The sequence below is a fragment of the Carcharhinus amblyrhynchos genome, chromosome 22 (assembly GCF_965287045.1).
Source record: "Carcharhinus amblyrhynchos chromosome 22, sCarAmb.v2.hapA, whole genome shotgun sequence".
NCBI classification, from domain to species: Eukaryota; Metazoa; Chordata; class Chondrichthyes; order Carcharhiniformes; family Carcharhinidae; genus Carcharhinus; species Carcharhinus amblyrhynchos.
In genome coordinates this window covers 34,626,247-34,647,847 of record NC_137345.1, presented here as the reverse complement: position 1 = coordinate 34,647,847, position 21,601 = coordinate 34,626,247, and the positions used below count along the sequence as shown (strand labels likewise).

Below are 21,601 nucleotides of genomic sequence, written 5' to 3'. Positions count from 1 at the left end.
CGTCAACAAACTTGAAAATCGAGTTGGAAGGGAATTTGGCCATACAGTCATAGGTGTATGAGTTTAGTAGGGGGCTGAGAACACAGGCTTGTGGAGCACTGGAGTTGAGGATGATCATGGTGGAGGTGCCTATCCTTACTGACTGTGGTTTGTGGGTTAAGTTCAGGATTCAATCACAGAGGGAGGAGCTGAGACCCAGGCTGCAGAGTTCGGAGATTAGTTTCATAGAAATAATGGTGTCGAAGGCTGAGCTGTGGTCAAATAGGAGTCTCTGACATAGGTATCTTTGTTATTAGGTGTTCCAGGGTTGAGGGCAGGGCCAGGGAGATGGCATCTACTGTGGACCTGTTGCTGCAGTTGGGAAACTGTAGTGGATCCAGGTAGTCCGGGAGGCTGGAACTGATTCACACCACGACTCGCCTTTCAAATACTTAATCATGATGGATGTCAGCGCCACCAGACAATAGTCATTAAGGCACGCTGCTTGGCTTTTCTTTGATACTAGGATATGGTTGCCTTGTTGAAGCAGATAAGGACCTCAGATTGCTGTAAAGAGAGGTTGAAGATGTCTGTGAATACCCATGCTAGCTGATCTGCACAGGATCTTAGTGCTCGTCCGGGTACCCCATCTAGGTTTTCCACGGACTTAACTTCGAGAAAGCTGCTCTGATATCTGCAATGGAGACCTCAGATAGAGGCTCATTCCAGCTCATGTCTTCGAAGCTTTTGGCGGGGGGGCGGGTTGACCTTACATTGAGATTCCATGCACGCATCCCATTGGTTTGGGAAGGAAAAACCCATCTTGGCTTCAGGAATGTGTTAAATGTGACTACCTTCAGGAAGGGCAATAAATCCTGCTGTGGAAACTTACCCCTGGATCACTTACTTCCTGTGGCTGAGCAAATCCTCCTTGAGACAGTGTGGCTTTACATCCTCCAGTGGAACATCTGTCATGGTCTTTGCCTCCAGACAAATCCAAAAAAATTGTCAAGAACATCATCAGGCACTTTTCATTTTATTCATCGACCTTCTCACAGCACTTGACTCAATCAACTGTGAGGCCATGTGGATTGTGCACCAAAGATTCATCACAATCTTGCAACTGCTGCATGATGATATGACTGCAACTGTCTTGAGTGGGAGATCTGAAACGGATACCTTCAAAATCTGAACTGAGGTCAAGCAAGGCTATCTGATAGCACCTATTTACAATCTACCTGACTGTGACCGTTCATCTCAAAGATCAACTCCCCTTCTTATGAATAATGGGTAATGAGCTGGGTCAGGTGGTTGAGGTTGCAGTAGGCCAACATGTGGCTAACAGTGACCACAAGTCTGTCTACTTTAGGATAAAAATGGGAAAAGATGAGTGCTGTCCGAAGGGGAGGGTGCTGAACTGGGGGAAGGCGAGCTATAGCCGAATTAAGCAGGAGCTGATGGACACTGATTGGGAGAGGTTGTTAGCAGGTAAGTCCACGGTTGGCAAGTGGGAGGCTTTCAAGGGAGAACTGAAAAGGTTGCAGGAAAGACGTGTGCCGGTAAAGAGGAAGGATGGGAAAGGCAGGATTAGAGAGCCATGGATTACAGGGGATATTGAGAACTTGGTCAGGAAGAAGAGAGAGGCATATGTTATGTCTAAGCAACTGGGAACGGAGGGAGCACTGGAGGAATATAGAGAGAGCAGGAGGGAGCTCAAAAGGGGAGTTAGAAGGGCGAAAAGGGGGCATGAAATGGCTTTGGCTGATAGGATTAAGGAAAATCCAAAGGCATTTTCCTCATATTAGGAACTAAAGGGTGGTTAGAGGGAAAATTGATCCTCTTAGGGACAAAGGAGGGGAACTGTGCATAGAGTCTGAGGGAATGGGGGAGATCCTGAATGAATACTTTGCGTCGGTATTCACAAAGGAGGGGCTTGGTGTCTTGTAATGTCTTGGAGGGAGCTGTAGACCAGTTGAAGGAAATATCCATTACGAGGGAGGAAGTGTTAGAGTTTTTAGGCAGCATAAAAACTGATAAAGCTCCGGAGCCTGATGGCATTTATCCCAGGCTGTTTAGGGAGGTGAGAGATGAAATTGCTGGGCCTCTGACGCAAATCTTTGTCTCTTCTTTGGACACAGGTGAGGTCCCAGAGGACTGGAGGATAGCTAATGTGCTATCACTGTTTAAAAACAGCAGTAGGGATAACCCTGGTAATTATAGGCCGGTGAGTTTGACATCAGTGATAGGAAAGTTGTTGGAAAAAATTCTTAGAGATAGGATGTATATGCATTTGGAGTGTTGCGATCTGATTAGGGATACGCAGCATGGCTTTGTTAAGGGGAGGTCTTGCCTTACGAATCTGGTAGAATTTTTTGAGGAGGTGACAAAAACGGTTGACGAAGGACGAGCCGTTGATGTTGTCTATATGGATTTCAGTAAGACGTTTGACAAAGTCCCTCACGGTAGGTTGGTAGAAAAGGTTAAGGCTCATGGGATACAGGGACAGGTGTCTAGATGGATTGAAAACTGGCTAGGCAACAGGAGACAGAGAGTAGTAGTGGAAGGGTCCTTTTCTAGCTGGAGGTCTGTCACCAGTGGTGTGCACAGTAAAAAGTCTGACAACACCAGGTTTTAGTCCAACCGATTTGATAGTAAATCGGTTGGACTAAAACCTGGTGCTGTCAGACTTTTTACGGTGTTTACCCCAGTCCAACGCCGGCACATCCACATCATGACCAGTGGTGTGCCGCAGGGCTCAGTACTGGGACCTCTTCTACTCGTAATATATATAAATGACTTAGAAGAGGAAGTAAGTGGTGTGATCAGCAAGTCTGTAGATGACACAAAGATGGGAGGATTGGCAGATAGTGAGGAGGAGTGTCAGGTGACACAGCAGGATATTGATAAGCTGGTATATTGGGCAGATAAATGACAGATGGAGTTTAATCCTGATAAATGCGAGGCGATGCATTTTGGAAGGAATAATGTAGAGAGGAGTTACATGATAAAGGGTAGGCCTATTAATAGTATAGAAATGCAGAGGGACCTGGGAGTGCAAGTGCACAAGTCTCTGAAGGTGGCAACACAGGTGGAGAAGGTTGCGAAGAAAGCTTATGGTATGCTAGCCTTTATAGGAAGGGTTATAGAGTATAACAGCTGGCGTCTAATGCTACAGTTGTACAGAACGTTGGTTAGGCCGCATTTGGAGTACTGCGTCCAGTTCTGGTCACCTTACTACCGGAAGGATGTGGAGGCCCTGGAGAGAGTGCAGAGGAGGTTTACCAGGATGCTGCCTGGTATGGAAGGACTGGGTTATGAGGAAAGATTGGGTAAACTGGGGCTCTTCTCCTTAGAAAGACAGAGATTAAGGGGGGGATCTGATACAGGTATATGAAATAATGAAGGGTATAGATAAACAGTGGCAGGCTTTTTCCTAGATTGGAGACAAATATCACGAGGGGCCACGAACTTAGGGTGAGGGGGGAGAGGTATAATTTGGATGCTAGAGGGAGGTTTTTCACACAGAGGGTCATGGGGGTATGGAATGCACTGCCAAGGAAGGTGGTGGAGGCAGGCACGCTGGACTTAAGGTTTACTTAGATAGGCACGTGAGCGAAACAGGGATGGAGGGTTATAGGAGACTGTTTTAAATAAGGATCAGAGCCTCGGGACGTTCCTGGAAATCTAATGCTATATATGTTGATGTTTTGTCTCTTTTACTCCGCAGGTGCGTCAGTCCACCTTGTTGTCTAACGAGGGGCATGCACACGGTGGGTCATGTGTGGGCTGCTCTTGGATGTTTTGAGAGTGGCCTAGTACTTCGCGTTGTTTGTGTACGCTTAAAACTGGACCAACAGATGGGCACCACATCAACTCAGTGACTATCACTGCATAGAGTATAAAAGTGACTATCACATGGATTCGGGCCAGTGTCTGTGGGAGTTTGCGCATTCTCCCTGTGGTTGCGTGGGTTTCCTCCGGGTGCTCCGGTTTCCTTCCACACCCCAAAGATGTGCTCTAAGGCTGATTGGTGTAACAAATTGTCCCTAAATTATTCTCCCCTTAATCTGGTTTCCAATGGGGGTACCATAAGCACAGACATGGGTCAAGGGTGAGTAAGAAAAACACTGTTAAGATGGCAGCGTGGGCTTGTTGGGCCGAAGGGCTGGTTTCCCGTGCTGTGTTGTTCTTTGTATAGTCCCAGTCTACTGTGCCAAAACTAACCTGACCACCATAGATACACATGACCTACAGTTTGTGAATGAATGCAGTGACATTGCCCACTCTGCACCAGGTTTACAAGCCACTCTTGACCTCTTCAATTCTGTATACAAGGAACCTGGCCTGTACTCAAACGTTGCCAAAATAAAACTCATATCAACCACACTTAGCCAGCCATATTACACCTCATGTTGAGGGAGGAGCTCTGGAATATGTTGAGCATTTCCCATACCTTGGCAGTCACCTTTCTCAAAAGGCCACCATTAATGAAATCCTCCAACACGAGATTAGTTGTGTCAACTCAGCTTTCTACAAACTACAGCAACGAGTGTTTGACAACAAAGACCTTCACAAATCAACAGAAGTCCTCAGTTTAGCTCAGTTGGCTAGACAGCTGGTTAGTGATGTAGAGCAATGCCATCAGTGTAGATTCGATTCCTGTACTGGCTGAGGTTATTCATCCTTTCAAACTTGCCTCTCACATGAGGTGTGGTGAAATCAGGTTGAATCACCACCAGTCGGCTTTCCCCTCAAAAGGGGAGAGCTGCCAATGGTCATCTGGAACTATCGCAACAGAGTACAGAGCAGTTGTCATCACCATGCTCCTGTACTGCAGTGAGACCTGAAATATGCATAGGCAAACGAGAGATTAGGAATTAGCAATGCCTTCGGTGCATCCTCTAAATTCAATGGGAGAACAATCGAACAAACTCTGGTGTCCAGTTCCAAAAGCTTTCAGGCAAAACTCCTACAAAATCAACTATGATGGACTGTGTCCAGATGGATGAAAAGTATCTCCTCTGGCAGGTCCTGCTTTCTCCATTCTCAAGTCACCAGTGTTGCAGGGGAGGACAAAGAAAATGCTTCAAAGAAACTTGATCTCGCCTTGACACATGCTAGCATTAACATTAGTGGCTGGGAGGAGTTGCTAAACTATTTGTCCATCAATTTGCATTACAACTGAGGCCTTAATAATGAGGCAGTGTGATGGCAGAGAATGAAAAGGTAGGAAATCCTGCACCTTGATTCCACCATCTCGACGTGTGGGTAAAGTATCAGCCTGTTCAGTCACACAAAATCCCATGGTAGAGACTGTGACCGGGTAAACACCACCCTTGAACCGAGGCGCAGCCAACATCACAACCACTGTTTAAAAAAGGAAGTTACACATCATGCACATCTCCTAACAACTGGTTAGGCGACAACTATCAAACTGCATACACTTGCGGTCACCATATTACATGAAGGATGTAGTCATATAGAGAGTGCAAGGGAGATTTATAAGAATTTAGACTTCACCTATGAGGAAAGATGGGATTGACTGGGATTGTTTTCATTGGAACAGACAACTGATGGGAGAATTAATCGAGGTGCTTAAAATGATGAGGGGCCCGGATAAAGTGACAGGAATGATCAATTTCCTTTAAGAGAGCTCAATAACCAGAAGCTATAGCCAGGAGAAGGTCTGGAGAGGAGTTATAGAATTATTTAAAGTTGAGTTTTATTTCCACCCAAAGGGCGCTGAGGGTCTGGAATTCATTGACTGAAAATCAATACACAGTAAATGGCAGAACCCTTAAGAGTATTGACAGGCAAAGGGATCTGGGCGTACAGGTACACAAGTCATTGAAAGTGGCAATGCAGGTGGAGAAGGTAGTCAAGGCGGCTTACAGCATGTCTGCCTTCATCAGCTGGAGCACTGAATTTAAAAATTGGCTAGTCATGTTGCAGCTTTATAGAACCTTATGTTAGGCCATTCTTGGAATATAGTGTTCAATTCTGGTTGCCACACTACCAGAAGGATGTGGAGGTTTTGGAGAGGGTACAGAAAAGATTGACCAGGATATTGCCTGGTATGGAGGGCATTAGCTATGAGGAGAGGTTGGAGAAACTTGGTTTGTTCTCACTGGAGTGATGGAGGTTGAGGGGTGACCTAATAGAAGTCTACAAGATTATGAGAGGCATGATCAGAATGGATAGTCAGAAGCTTTTTCCCAGGGTGGAAGAGTCAATTACTAGGGGGCATAGGTTTAAGATGCAAGGTTTAAAAGAGATGTATGAGGCATATTTTTTATACAGAGGATGTCGGTATCTGGAACGGTGTCGTTGCCAGGGGAGATAGTGGAAGTGGATATGGCAATGACTTTTAAGAGGCATCTTGGCAAATATACGAATAGGAAGGGAACAGAGGGATATGGTCCCCAGAAGGGTAGTGGGTTTCAGTTAAGTGGGGCAGCATGGCAGTGCAGGCTTGGAGGGCCAAAGGGCCTGTTCCTGTGCTGTAATTTTCTTTGTTCTTTGAAAAGCAGAATCCTTTGTTTCCTTCATTATTCTTCAGTGCTTCATTATTCAAAAAGTACCTGGATACCTTCAGGGCTATGGACGAAGAGCTGGGAGGTGGAATTTGGCTGGGTAGCTCTTTGTCAACCAGCACAGACACAATGGCCCCTCTAGGCACTCCCAGTATGACGACATACAGAGTAACTCTACACTGTCTAACACACTGTTGTCCTCAAGAATCCATTCAGTGCAGGAGGCCATTCGGCCCATCAAGTTAGCACCAACCACAATCCTACCCAGGCCCTATTCCCATAATCCCACACATTTACCCTGCTAATCCTCCTGACACTAGGGTCAATTCACCATAGCCAATGAAATCATATTAGGGGTGGCTTTCTGTCAATGTCAAAAATCACCAGCAGTTTTTTCCCCCAAGCCTGGGCTAATTTTGACCTAAGGTGCAGTTATCTTCCTCACTCCACTCGCAAAAACCCAGCTTGCAGGTGCAGCATGTGGTCAGGAAGGCGAATGGGATGCTGGCTTCATAGCGAGGGGGATTGAATATAAAAGTAGGGAGGTCTTGCTGCAGCTGTATAGGGCATTGGTGAGGCCGCAGCTGGAGTACTGTGTGCAGTTTTGGGCGCCGCACCTGCGCAAAGATATTTTGGCCTTGGAGGGAGTGCAGAGGAGGTTTACTAGGCTGATACCGGAGTTGAGGGGGTTGAGCTATGAGGAGTGGCTGAATAAACTAGGCTTGTACTCGTTAGAGTTTAGAAGAACGAGGGGAGATCGCATTGAGACGTATATGATGATGAATGGGATGGATAGGATAGAGGTGGAGAGACTCTTCCCGCTCAAAAAAGACAGTAGGACTAGGGGGCACAGCCTCAAGATAAAGGGGGGGCGGTTTAGAACGGAGTTGAGGAGGAACTTCTTCACTCAAAGGGTGGTGAATCTCTGGAATTCTCTGCCCGTTGAAGTGGTGGAGGCTGCCTCGCTAAATATTTTTAAGAAGCGGGTTGATGGGTTTTTGATAAGAGAGGGGATTAAGGGTTATGGGGAGAGGGCGGGAAAGTGGAACTGAGCCACGACAGATCAGCCATGATCTTATTGAATGGCGGGGCAGGCTCGAAGGGCTAGATGGCCTACTCCTGCTCCTATTTCTTATGTTCTTATGTTCATAGGGATGCTACATTAAATCATTATTTATGAAGTACCTATAATGGCATATTATTCATTAAACTAAGCCCTGGGCAGTCAGCTTTCAGTATCTGATTTGCAGATCGAATTTTACGTCCCAAGCTCCTTGGGCTTGTCACGGTCCTTCTGAATTGCATGCAACCTAATTTGGTTGCACGATCAGTATCCTGTAAACTGAGCGTGTGCCTTTATATGCCCTGTTTGTGATCAGAGCTCTCCACTCACCTGACGAAGGGGCAAAGCCCCGAAAGCTAGTGGCATTTGCTACCAAATAAATCTGCTGGACTTTAACCTGGTGTTCTGCTCTGTGCAGTTGCTGGTTGAAACTTACCCGTTAGGTTGAGGTCGACAAGAACGACATTGGTGAGGAATCCATGCATATCAAACTGTATCCGTCCATTCTTCACACTCTCTGTGATCACGTTTTTCACTGAGCCAAGTGCCAACATGCAAGCCTCATGAATCTTCCACCTGCCACAAAAAGATCAAATTGTCAATTTCTCGAGGGTGGGTTGACATAACAGCACAAAACACTCACTAAATTCAGTCTACTAGACACTGCGACCAGATACAATTTCCTCCTGTCCACCCTCAAGCCATTAGGGAAAACAACAAAGCGCTCACCACTGCCAACTCCCGTCAACATTTATTGAGAAACCCTGTGAGAAGCCACAAGATTCAGAGGTAGCAAGACAGATAAAAGGGCAAGCAGATGCCTGCCTGGGCCCCAAAACTGCAGGTTACCCAGCAAGACACAAACAGCAATGAAAACATCTGCTGTTAAATTAAGACAAATCAATCTCCCACTTCACCCAGACTTACTCAATCCACCAGCTTGGTGTAAAAATGTCAGAACAAAGAACATTACAGCACAGGAAACAGGCCCTTCGGCCCTCCACGCCTGCACCGCTCATGCTTCCAACTAGACTATTCGTTTGTATCCCTCCACTCCCAGTCTGTTCATGTGGCTATCCAGATAAGTCTTAAACAATCCCAGCGTGTCTGCCTCTACCACCTTGCTTGGCAGTGCATTCCAGACCCCCCACCACCTTCTGTGTAAAACACATCCCTCTGACATGTGTGTTTAAACCTTGCCCCCCTCAGCTTGAACCTGTGACCCCTTGTGTTCGTCACCTCCGACCTGGGAAAAAGTTTCCCACTGTTCACCCTATCTATGCCCTTCATAATTTTATATACCTCAATTAGGTTGCCCTTCAACCTCTGTCTTTCCAGGGAGAACAACCCCAGTTTACCCAATCTCTCCTCATAGCTATGACCCTCCATATCAGGCAACATCCTGGTAAACCTTTTCTGTACTCTCTCCAAAGCCTCCACGTCCTTCTGGTAGTGTGGCAACGAGAACTGTACGCAGTATTCCAAATGTGGCCTAATCAACATTCTATATAGCTGCAACATCATATGCCAACTTTTATACTCTATGCCCCATCCTATAAAGGCAAGCATGCCATATGCCTTCTTCACCGCCTTCTCCACCTGTGTTGCCACCTTCAAGGATCTGTAAACGTGCACACCCAGGTCTCTCTGTGCGTCTATACTCCTGATGGTTCTGCCATTTATTGTATAGCTCCCCTCTACATTAGTTCTACCAAAATGCATCACTTTGCATTTATCTGGATTTAAATTCCATCTGCCATTTTTCTGCCCAATTTTCCAGCCTATATCCTGCTGTACTCTCTGACAATGTTCATCGCTATCCACAAGTCCAGCCATCTTTGTGTTGTCCGCAAACTTACTGATCACACCATAAGAACATAAGAAATAGGAGCAGGAGCAGACAAACTAGCCCTTCGAGCCTGCCCCGCCATTCAATAAGATCATGGCTGATCTGTCGTGGCTCAGTTCCACATTCCCGCCCTCTCGCCATAACCCTTAATCCCCTTTAATGTTGGCAAGTGCGAGGTGGTCCACTTTGGTAGGAATAATGGTAGGAAGGATTATTACTTACGTGGAGAAAAACTGCAACAGGCGACGGTGCAGAGGGACCTCAGGGTCCTTGTGCATGAGTCGCAAAAACCCAGCTTGCAGGTGCAGCAGGTGGTCAGGAAGGCGAATGGGATGCTGGCCTTCATCGCGAGGGGAATTGAATATAAAAGTAGGGAGGTCTTGCTGTGGCTGTACAGGGCATTGGTGAGGTCGCAGCTGGAGTACTGTGTGCAGTTTTGGGCGCCGTACTTACGCAAGGATATTTTGGCCTTGGAGGGAGGGCAGAGGAGGTTTACTAGGCTGATGCCGGAGTTGAGGGGGTTGAGCTATGAGGAGAGGCTGAACAGATTAGGCTTGTACTCGTTAGAGTTTAGAAGAATGAGGGGAGATCTCACTGAGACGTATAAGATGATGAATGGGATGGATAGGATAGAGGTGGAGAGACTCTTCCCGCTCAGAAAGGATAGTAGGACTAGGGGGCACAGCCTCAAGATAAAGGGGGGACGGTTTAGAACGGAGTTGAGGAGGAACTTCTTCACTCAAAGGGTGGTGAATCTCTGGAATTCTTTGCCCGTTGAAGTGGTGGAGGCTACCTCGCTAAATATTTTTAAGACGCGGGTTGATGGGTTTTTATTTCATTTGCCATTTCCTGGCCCATTCGCCCAGCCTATCTAGATCCTTCTGCAGACTCTCCCCACCCTCCGCACAATTTGCCTTTCCCCCAATTTTGGTGTCATCAGCAAATTTCGACACCATACACTCGGTTCCCTCCTCCAGATCATCTATATAAATGGTAAATAGCTGAGGCCCCAGCACCGAGCCCTGGGGCACTCCACTAGTCACCATCCGCCAATCCGAATAGCACCCATTGACCCCCCCACTCTCTGCCTCCTATTTGACAACCAGTCCTCTATCCACGCTAACACCCTACCCCCAACTCCATGCCCCCTGACCTTCTGCAATAACCTCTTGTGAGGTACCTTGTCAAACGCCTCCTGAAAATCAAGACAGACCACGTCCACCGGCTCTCCTCTATCCACCGCCCTAGACACATCCTCATAGAACTCCAGTAAATTTGTCAGACACGACTTCCCTTTAACGAAACCGTGCTGCGTCTGCTCTATCAAGCAGTTCCCCTCAGGACGCCTCGCTATTTCCTCCTTGATGACGGATTCTAACATTGTACCTACAACGGACGTTAAACTAACAGGCCTATAATTCCCCGCCTTTTGCCTGGCACCCTTCTTAAACAACGGCGTAACATTAGCCGTTTTCCAATCTTCCGGCACTTCCCCGGAATCCAGCGACGTCTGGAAAATAACCACCAAGGCATCCATTATCACCTCCGCCATTTCTTTCAGGGCCCTTGGAAGCATTCCACCCGGTCCTGGCGACTTGTCCACAATCAGCCCCTCCAGTCTGTCGAGCACCACCTCTCTAGTAACAGTAATGTCATCGAGACCCTCCAGTCCTACCACCTTTCCATCGCTAACACCCGGCAAATTATTCACGTCCTCCTCCGAAGACCGAAACAAAAAAGTTATTCAAGGCCTCAGCCATATCCCCATCCCCTACCACTAAGTCCCCCTTCTCATCCTCTAAGGGGCCAACGTTCACCCTAGCCAGCCTCTTCCTTTTTATATATTTATAAAAACTCTTGCTATCCTTTTTTATATTAAGCGCTAGCCCAGCTTCATAGTTTCTCCTACCCTTCTTTATCAACTTCTTTGTCAATCTTTGTTGACATTTAAACCTCTCCCAATCCTCTTCTCGCCCACTACTCTTAGCTACTCTAAACGCCTCCGCTTTTAATTTAACACTTTCCTTCACCTCCTTCGTTATCCACGGCTTATTACCTCTCCTCCTACGGTCCTTTTTGACCATCAGAATAAATTTCTGCTGAGCACCAAGAAAGATTTCCTTAAAGATCCTCCACTGCTCCTCAGCAGACCTACCTTCCAACGCGCTCCCCCAGTCCACATTCGCCAATTCTTCTCTAGTTACACCTTCTTCCAGATCATTTATATATATCACAAACAGCAGAGGTCCCAATACAGAGCCCCGTGGAACACCACGAGTCACAGACTTCCAGCCGGAAAAAGACACTTCCACTGCTACCCTCTGTCTTCTATGGCCAAGCCAGTTCTCCACCCATCTAGCTAGCTCTCCTTTTATCCCGTGAGATTTAACCTTTTGCACTAACCTGCCATGACAGACATTGCCAAATGCTTTACTAAAATCCATATAGACGACATTCACGGCCCTTCCCTCATCAATCGTTTTTGTCACCTTCTCAAAAAACCCAACCAAATTTGTGAGGCATGACCTCCCTCTTACAAAAGCATGCTGTCTATCACTAATGAGATTATTCTGATCTAAATGTGCATACATCCTATCTCTAAGAATCCTCTCCAATTTCCTTACCACAGATGTCAAGCTCACCAGTCTATAATTACCCAGGTTATCCTTGCTACTCTCCTTAAATAACGGGACCACATTTGCTATTCTCCAATCCTCTAGGACCTCACCTGCGTCCAGTGAAGAGACAAAGATTTCTGTTAAGGCCCAGCAATTTCATCTTGTCTCCCTGAGCAGTCTAGGATAGACGCCATCAGGCCCTGGGGATTTGTCTGTCTTAGTGTTCCCTCGAAAACCTAACACTTCCTCCCTTGTAATTAAGATTTTCTCTAACGGGTCAACACATCCCTCTGAGAGACTCCCAGTCAACACATCCCTCTCCTTTGTGAATACTGATGCAAAGTATTCATTTAGGATCTCACCTACTTCTTTGGGCTCTAAGCATAATTCCCCTCCTTTGTCCCCGAGAGGTCCAATTTTTTCCCCTGACAACTAACATATGAATAAAATGCCTTAGGATTCTCCTTAATCCTGTCTGCCAAGGACATTTCATGACCCCTTTTTGCCCTTCTAACTCCCCGTTTGAGTTCTTTCCTGCTTTCTCTGTATTCCTCCAGTGCTCCATCTGTTTTTAGCTGACTGGACCCAGCGTATGCCTCTCTTTTCTTTTTGATCAGACCCTCAATTTCCCTGGTTATCCACAGCTCTCCTATCTTTCCTATCCTTCCTTTTTACAGGCACATGCCTGTCCTGCAGCCCTATCAACTGCTCTTTAAAAGACTCCCACATGCTAGATGTGGATTTACCCTCGAACAGCCTCTCCCAATTAACAACCACCAATTCCTGCCTAATCCGGCTATAGTTAGCCTTTCTCCAATTCAGCACCTTACCCGCAGGACAACACTCATCCTTTTCCATTACTATCCTAAAGTTTACAGAATTGTGGTCACTATGTGTCACATGTTCCCCTACTGAAACTTTGATGGCCTGACCGGGCTCATTCCCCAGTACAGCCCCCTCTCTAGTTGGGCTATCAACGTATTGTTCCAAAGAACCTTCCTGTACGCATTTTATAAATCCTCCCCGTCCAGACCCCCAGCCCTAAGCACTTTCCAATCTATACAAAGGAAATTAAAGTCTCCCACTACAACAACCCTATTTTTTCTGCACCTATCCAGAATCTCCTTACATGTCTGCTCCTCCACTTCCCGTGAGCTGTTGGGGGGCCTGTAATATACCCCCAGCACAGTGACTGCGCCCTTCCTGTTTCTGAGCTCCACCCACAGTGACTCATTACATGTCCCCCCTAAATTGTCCTCCCTCTGCACCTGTTAGAGGTTAGAGGAGGACAGGTTAGGCTGTGTAGCCTCAAGTAGGTGTTCTTTATACAAATGCATGGATTATTGGAAACAAATTGGGTGCACTTTAGATGCAAGTTCAATTTGGAGAGTATTACACAGCAATCAAAATTAATGCACGGCTGCAAGGCGGCCAGGATTGGGAACTAAGTCGATAGGCACCTGACAAAATGAACGATTGCAGAGGTTAGACAAAACACGTAGTAAAGGAAGAGTAGCATTGCTGGAAGATTTTAACTTTCATACAGATTGGGATGAGCAGACAAACACGTCAGAAATATGGTGCATTTCTTGTATGCCTAACATAATTTTCTCCAGCACTGTGGGTGCTGCTGGCTAGCCCTAATTGTCCTCAAGGTGGTGGTGGTGAGCTATCTTCTTGAACTGTTATAGCCATGTGCTTTTTGTACATCAGTGTTGTTAGGGAGAGTGTTCCAGGATTTCGACACAGGCATTAGAGAATGGAGCCAGTTTTATCGAATTACAATCATGATATGATGGAGTTCAATCTGGTGTTTGAAAGGGAGAAATAGAGCGAAAATTCTAAATTTATATAAGACTGACTTCAATGGGATGAGATAGAGACTGTCCACAGTAAACTAGACAAATCAATGGGTAAAATGACAGATCGGTTGGAAGTGTTCAAAAAAATTCAGGTACTAAAGAACCAGTTTGTAACTGTAAATGACAAGTTGTGTTTGCCCAAAAAGGAGTACCAAAGTGGCAATAGATATCATATAACAAAAATAAAAAGCAGAAAAAATATAAAACTATTCCTGGTGACCGGTGAGAAAGAACAAAAGGTGGCACAACAGACAGTAAGAGATTGTGACTGGAATAATGTGGGGCCATTGAAAACCATTGATAATGCTACTGTAAATAAAAATAAGGGAGTATCAGACATGTTGATACAATTATTGAACATTACTGGAGGGGGTGAAAATAGCACGCCAACCACCCCAAAAAAAAACTGAATCAGAAACAGGGGACTCCCCAAAATTAGCAAAGCAAAATCACTGAAAAATAAAAGACGCTAAAGAATGACAAATCCACAAGAACAGATGATCGCCATCCCAAGCTTTTAAAGGTAATGAGAACATATTCCTTGATTATATTCAGAAACTATTCTTTTAGATTGGAAAATTGGACAAGTCAATTTAGGGGGAAAGAGAGAAAAGCCAGGGGAATTATGGACCAATTATCTGTTGTCAGGAAATTACTACCCTATAATTAAAACCAGGATGACAGAATATCCCGCAACTTATTATCTGACTAAAGAATCAACATGAATTTGTCATACCTGACAAACCAGACTGAACTTTTTCCTTGAAGAGGTGTCTTAAATAATGGACAGGGGAATATCTATTGATGTAATCAGAATACGGTTGAATTTCATGATCAGTTTGAGGGAGTGGGTATAAGACTTGTGTTCTAAGGTTAAAAATGGGCAATTAGGAATGCAGGAAGACAAAGCTAGCTAAAATGAACTGAGTAATTAGGTTAATGGGTAGATAAGTCAAGACACAGTGGCAGATAGTTTTTTTTATTCATTCATGGGACATCAGCATTGCTGACTGGCCTGTATTTATTGCCTATCCTTACTTGCCCTTGAGAAGGTGGTGGTGAGCTGCCTTCTTGAATCGCTGCAGTCCACATGCTGTGGGTGGACCTACAATGCATTATATTTTCAAGTCAGGATGGTGAGTGGTTTGGAGGGTGATGGTGTTCCTATTTATTTGCAGCTTGTCCTTCTAGATGAAAGTGGTTGTTGGTGTAAAGGTGCTGTCTAAGGACTTAAGGAGATATTTTAGAATATCCTGACAGGGTACATTCCATTATGGATGTAAGACTCCAGGAAACACACTGATCTATACTTATAACTATAGTTATTAAAGATAGCATCAAATTGAAAAAAAACATAACTCCACAAAGGTGAATGGCAGTTAGGATGATTAGACAAAATATAAAGAGCAAAAATGATTAATAATGTGAGAGAAATTAGAGTACAGGAGAAAGCTAGTGAGAAAAAGTTTCCACAGTGTTTAAAAAGAAAAAAAAAGGAAGCATTTGTCCTATAGAGAGTGAGAATAGGAAATTAACAGTGGAAAATAAGGAAATGGTGGATGAACTGAACAGACATTGTGTCTATCTTCACTGTAGAGGATACAAATAACATCCCAGAAATAACTGTGAATCAGGAGATGAAAGAGAGGAACTTTAAACAATTCCTATCACCCAGGAAAGGCTATTGAGAAAATTATTGGAACTAAAAGCTGACAAGTCCCCCGGTTCTAGTGGATTTCATCCTAAGGTCTTAAAAGAAGTGGCTACTGAGATAGTGGATACATTTGTTGGAATTTTCCAAAACTCCCTAGATTTTGAAACGATCCAATCATCAAACAACAGATCAGTTAAATGAACCACTGTCATTGGGAAAACGCTAGGATCTATCCTAGCTTTAAATTAAGGGGTGGTAGTTATAGGACAGATGTCAGAGGTAGGTTCTTTACTCAGAGGATAGTAAGGGCGTGGAATGCCCTGCCTGCAGCAGTTGTGGACTCGCTAACTTTAAGGGCGTTCAAACGGTCAGTGGATAGGCATATGGATAACACTGGAATAGTTTAGGTTAGAGGGTCATTAGATTGGTTCCACTGGGCGGCGCAACATCGAGGGCCAAAGGGCCTGTACTGCGCTGCAATGTTCTATTATTACAGGGGTTATAGCACAGCACTTAGAAAATCTCAATGCAATCAGGCAGTGCAATATAGTTTTGTTAAAGGAAAATCATGTTTGACTGTTATTAGAGTTCTTTGAAGAAGCTCAAGCAACTGTGTAGTTAGATTTCCAGGAGGCATTTGACAATATGCTTACTATGCAAAACAAGTGCCCATACTGTAGTGGGTAATATATTAGCATGGATAGAGGATTTAGTAGCTAACAGAAAACAGAGAGCAGGCATAAATAGGTCAACTTTCCTTTGGCAAGATGAGTATAGAATCATAGAATCCCTCCGGTGCAGAAGGAGACCATTCAGCCTATCAAGTCTGCACTGACTCTCAGACAGAGCATCCCAGCCAGACCCTACCCTTTGTATTTAATTCCTCTAACCTACACGTCTTGCAGCACCAAGGGGCAATTTAGCATGGCCGTTTCACCTAATGTGCACATCTTAGGACTTTGGGAGGAAATCGGAGCAGCTGGAGGGAACCCAGACAAGGAGAACGTGCAAACTCCACACATACAGTGATCTAAGGCCGGATTTAAACTCAACACCCTGGTGCTGTGAGATAGCAATGGTAACCACTGTGCCACCCTGCTGCCTTATAAAGGGATCAGTGCTGGGGCCTCTACAATGCTAACAATGGAAAATAAGGAAATGGTGGATGAATTAAACAGATTTTTATAACAATTTTTATTATTTACTGACTGTATGATTGCTAAACTTGCCGATGAGAAAAGGATAGGTAAGAAAGTAAGTTGTAAGATATGGAGTCTGCAAAGGATCAGATAGGTTAAGTGAGTGGGCAAAATGGAGAATGTGGGAAAATGTGAACTTGTCCACATTTTAACATGAAGAATAGAAAAGCAGCCTATTGCTTAAATGGAGAAAGATTGCAGAATACTCAGATTCAGAAGGATATGGGTGTCCTGGTACATGAATCAGGAAAAGTTAATATGTAGGTACAGTAATGATCAGAGGCGCAAAATATTTATTGCAAGGGGAATGGGGAATGAAATTTAACAGTAGGGGTGTTTTTCTATAGCTGCACAGGATGTTAGTGACACCACATCCAAAGTAGTGTGTACAGCTTTGGTCTCCTTATCAAAGGACGGATATAAAAGTGCTCAGCAGCAGTTCAGAGAATGTTCATTCGACTATCTGGGATGGGGAGGAGGAGGTGCTATCTTATGAGGAAAGATGAGGCAGGCTACACTGTAACAATCGAGTTCAGAAGAATGAACAGTGATCTTATTGAAATATCAGATCCTAAGGGGACTTGACAGAGTGGATGTTGCAAGGGTGTTTCCCCTTGAAGTCTGGAACTAGGGAACAGATTAAAAATAAAGGATCTCCCCTCCTGATTAAGACAGACATCAAGGACCTGGGTTCGATTCCTGGCTTGGGTCACTGTCGTGCAGAATCTGCACATTCTCCCCATGTCTGCTTGGGTTTCCTCCAGGTGCTCCAGCTTCCTTCCACAGTTGGAAAGACGTGCTGGTTAAATGCATCGGACATGTTAAATTCTCCTTCAGGGTACGCAGAATGTGGTGACTACCCAGAGCATGGCAGCTAGGGGATTTTCACAGTAACTTACTTGTGGCGTTAATGGAAGCCTACTTCTCTTACAAATAAATGAACTTAAAACTTTAAAGATGAGAAATGTTTTCTTTCAGATGGTGGTGAATGTTTGGAACTCTCTCCCTTAGAGTGGTAGAGGCACGGTCATTGTTAATCAATAAATCTACCTAAGAATTTTCAAAAGAGTCAAAGATTATCAGGGGTAAGCAGAATGTGGAGTTGAGGCAATCAGATCAACCATGATCTTACTGAATGATGAAGCAGGCTCGAGAGAGACTGAAAGATCTATTCCTGCTCCTAATTTGCATGCTTATAAGTATGAATGTACTTAAATGGGGCTTTCAGATGATATCTAATAAGGTTCCTTTGCAAAGGGTGCTAGCTGTTGAAAGTAAATTACTGATCTGGTTAGCAAACTGACTGTACAGCAGGAAACAAAGTCGGGATAAAAGAAAGGTGGTCTAACTGGCAGGGCATAAGCAGCGGCATCCCAAAACGTTTTGGGCCCTCAGCTGTTGTTAACTAATCTGATAAATAGAATAAAAGCCACATATTCTGCTTTCCCAATGTAACAAAGATAGGTGGCATGCCACCAATATTGATAACATTATAAAAATATAGATCAAGCCAAATGGGCAAACTTACAGCAGTAGATTACAGTGTAGGCAAGAAAGTCATCCTCATTTTGGACCGGTATTTTGTAAATGGTGAAAGGCTAGAAATCTATGGTCCATGTACAAAGATTAAAGTATTTTAGATTGATACAGAAAATGATGTAAAAAGGTTGATGAAATTTTGGCTTTTATCTCAAGGACCAGAATATAATGGGGTAGATGTCATCCTTCAACTAGACATGGCCCTCCTTTGATCATACCTGAAGTTACTGTGAACAGTTCAGGGAACCATTCCTTAGGAAGGATGTATTACACTTGGGAGTAAATATATTTTAGGTTTACTAGCATGATTCCTGGACTCCATAGGTTAAATAACAAGGAGAGATTACACAAACTGGGGTTGTATTCTCTGGAATGAAAAAGGTAAAGGGGTGATTTGATTGCAGTTTTCAAGATATAAGAACTGATATGGTAGGTAAAGTGAAACTGGAATTTACTGCTAGTTTGAGCAGTCTAAAACTAAAGTGTCACATAGTAGGCTTACATAAACATTGCAATGAAGTTACTATGAAAATCCCCTAGTTGCCACACTCTGGTGCCCGTTCCGGGACACTAAAGGGAAATTTAGCATGGCCAATGCATCTAACTAATACATCGTTTGGACTGTGGGAGGAAACTCATGCAGACACAGGGAGAATGTGCAAACTCCACACAGACAGTGATCAAAGCTGGGAATTGAACCCAGGTTCCTGGCGCTGAGAGGCAGCAGGGCTAACCACTGTGCCACCCTAACTAGAAGGCATAGACTGAAAACTGGAGCACACCTTTCAGCAGTGAAAGTAGGAAATACTTTACACACAAAAGGGAGCTGACATTAGCTCTATTCTGAAGCAACACTTATGACCGTACAAGCTCAAGGGAATAAATAGTATTCTCCTGGTTACAGATATACAATGATAATGAACTTGGCATCTGATCTGACCTGCTGAAGGTTGTAGACCAACTTCAGTTGCTAGCATTACAAAAGCACAACGTACCAGTGTACATTCCCATCACTCTTGGCCTGCTCTGCTTCCTGGAGGTGTTTAGTCGCAGCTGCTGCCAAGGCGATGGCACTCTCACTCTGGAAGTCACTTGCAACAGCCTACAGTGGGGAATGAGAAACTGTTAGGCTCCCAAGAAAAAATAGAAAGAGTACCCTCTCACCATCCCATGAGTGGGCAGACCCTTGCCACAAGCACAGGGTCAGTGGGCTGGGCTCTCGCCACCATGGGCAGGGTCAGGTGACAGAGTCAGGGGCTGGACACTCCCTGCCGTAGGCAGGGTCATGGGGTCAGTGTCAGGTGCTGGGTCGGGAACTGGACTCCATTTATCCTGGAAGCAGGTGCAAAGGGAGTGACTTTAAAATGTGAACATAAAAGCAACAGCAATTATTTCCTTTGTGGAAACTTAAGTAGTTGCTCTGGATTCAGCTGAAATAAAGACTTGCTTCCGCGTGATCTTTCTCCCATATAATGTTGAGCTTTCACGCATGTGCTACAAGAGGATACAATTCTCAACCTCAAACTGTTTGGCATGGGTTTAATTGGTTCCTTGCTTGCACAGCTATCAGTGCCACGCTTCTTCAGGAACTGGACTAAAAATTTCAAAACCATAGAATGCATCAGTGTTAACAAATGGGCTGTGAGTAGCCAAAGGCTAGTCTGTGGGAAGATGATAATCAGTTTGCTTTCACAGTACAGCTCAATTCTGCCAATAGGTTTTATTCCAGCAGCTGTTGGGTGCAGTGCTGAAGTGATCAAAGTTTAGGATAGGAGTGAATATGACTGGCTCCCCTTCTCAACCTAGGGAGCACCCTCAGACTGGACAAACAGCACTATGCAAGTAAGCAGTCACCCTGGCCTCACCAGCAGGAGATCCTGAGCAGAGATCCGTACAGAATATGAGAAGGTGTCATCATCCTCATCTTCCACAAACTGATGTGGATTTCCTGTCCAAACCTTAATCTGCAGAAAAAAAACTCACACAGGACTGAACTCTGTGACATGATGGAGAAAAGTGACACTCAGATTGACGCTATAAATTCTCAGCTCAAAGTAAACAAAGCAGCACAGCCGACAAGAAAACGTTATAGAAGCTGTTCGGTATCAATCTGCCCTGTAACATAGGACAAGAAATGTGAAAATAAAACACCAAAGAATAATCTTTTCAACTCTTATCACTTTGCCTTCACTGTACAGCTCTCAAACCTATTACTATTGCATTCTCATCTGTGATGGCCACCATATTTTTCGACATTAGCACTGCAACACAATGCATTATGGGATAGCTAGGGCTGTTTCCAAATAGCTCCACTACATTAACTAAAAACATCAGGCAGAATCCAGCAACCAAATTCATTAAGTTGAGAGAAAGAGTTCAACAGACTCTTATGAAACGTAATGCACAACACATTTAAGCCTACTCTCTCCCTTGGTTATAACAGCGTGTGATATAAATGGTTATCTTCTGCGACCCACACTTTAATCTCCTGCCCCCAGCCTCAGCTGTAGATTTGCTAGTATAGAGTGCGATACAAGAGCTGAATCCTCACCTGTTCCTCAGTGATCTGCATATACAGGATGATGTAGTAGATGAGCTCAGGCAGGGCCTTCTTCACGGTGCTCTTAAACTTCCTGTTCTCCAGTAGTGTGTGCACAAACTCAAAAATATTGAACACCAAGTTTTCAAACCCCAGTACCTCACCTCAAAAGGGAAAAACAAATAGAAATCACTCAGCCTGTTCCATCATGAGCATCAATGTTGGGTCCATTTATTCATTTGAATAGACAAGGGGACAGCACTGATACAAGTTTCAAAATGGTTTTCTTTTATTAAACAGAATTTTAAGAGATGACATAACAAAAGCGAAAAAAAAGCGAACACAAAACACATCTCGAAAACAAACTGAGAAAACACACTAAAATCCAAACTTTATTTCAACCGTTATCTCATTATCTCTGCTCTGTCTTAGAAAAACAATCCTTGTGGCTGCTGTTATGAAAAACTTGTTTGCCTGCATTGTGTACTCTTCAGGAACGCAGTCAATTTTTAGCTAACCTTTAAACTTCTGATTCTACACGTAGTTAAGTTAGCAGTCAATTTTCAAACTTAGCAGAGTTAGTTGCATAGGCAGAAATATCTTAAACTGAAGTCTTTGCATAAATTGAAGTAAACAGGGCTAAGCATACATAGGATCTCTCAATAGATCACTAAACAGCAGGAACATTAAGATCAGGGACACAACATGCCACTATCAACACGTTGCTTTCCCAGTAGACTCCAGGTGCTCCTGCCTGCAATTGAGA

At 44.4% G+C, this 21,601-nt stretch overlaps 1 protein-coding gene across 2 annotated transcripts in view; it reads right to left on the bottom strand.

Moving 5' to 3' along the window:
- ipo9 (importin 9) overlaps nt 1-21,601 on the bottom strand; it is a 117,615-nt gene that overhangs the window by 42,667 nt on the left and 53,347 nt on the right. For both annotated transcript variants that reach the window (XM_080210111.1, XM_080210112.1), the window contains 4 exons: nt 20,848-20,999; nt 20,162-20,260; nt 19,292-19,398; nt 8,012-8,151 (listed from right to left, as the gene is read on the bottom strand). In XM_080210111.1, coding sequence (XP_080066237.1) covers nt 8,012-8,151; nt 19,292-19,398; nt 20,162-20,260; nt 20,848-20,999 — 498 coding nt within the window. The remainder of the gene's footprint in view (nt 1-8,011; nt 8,152-19,291; nt 19,399-20,161; nt 20,261-20,847; nt 21,000-21,601) is intronic.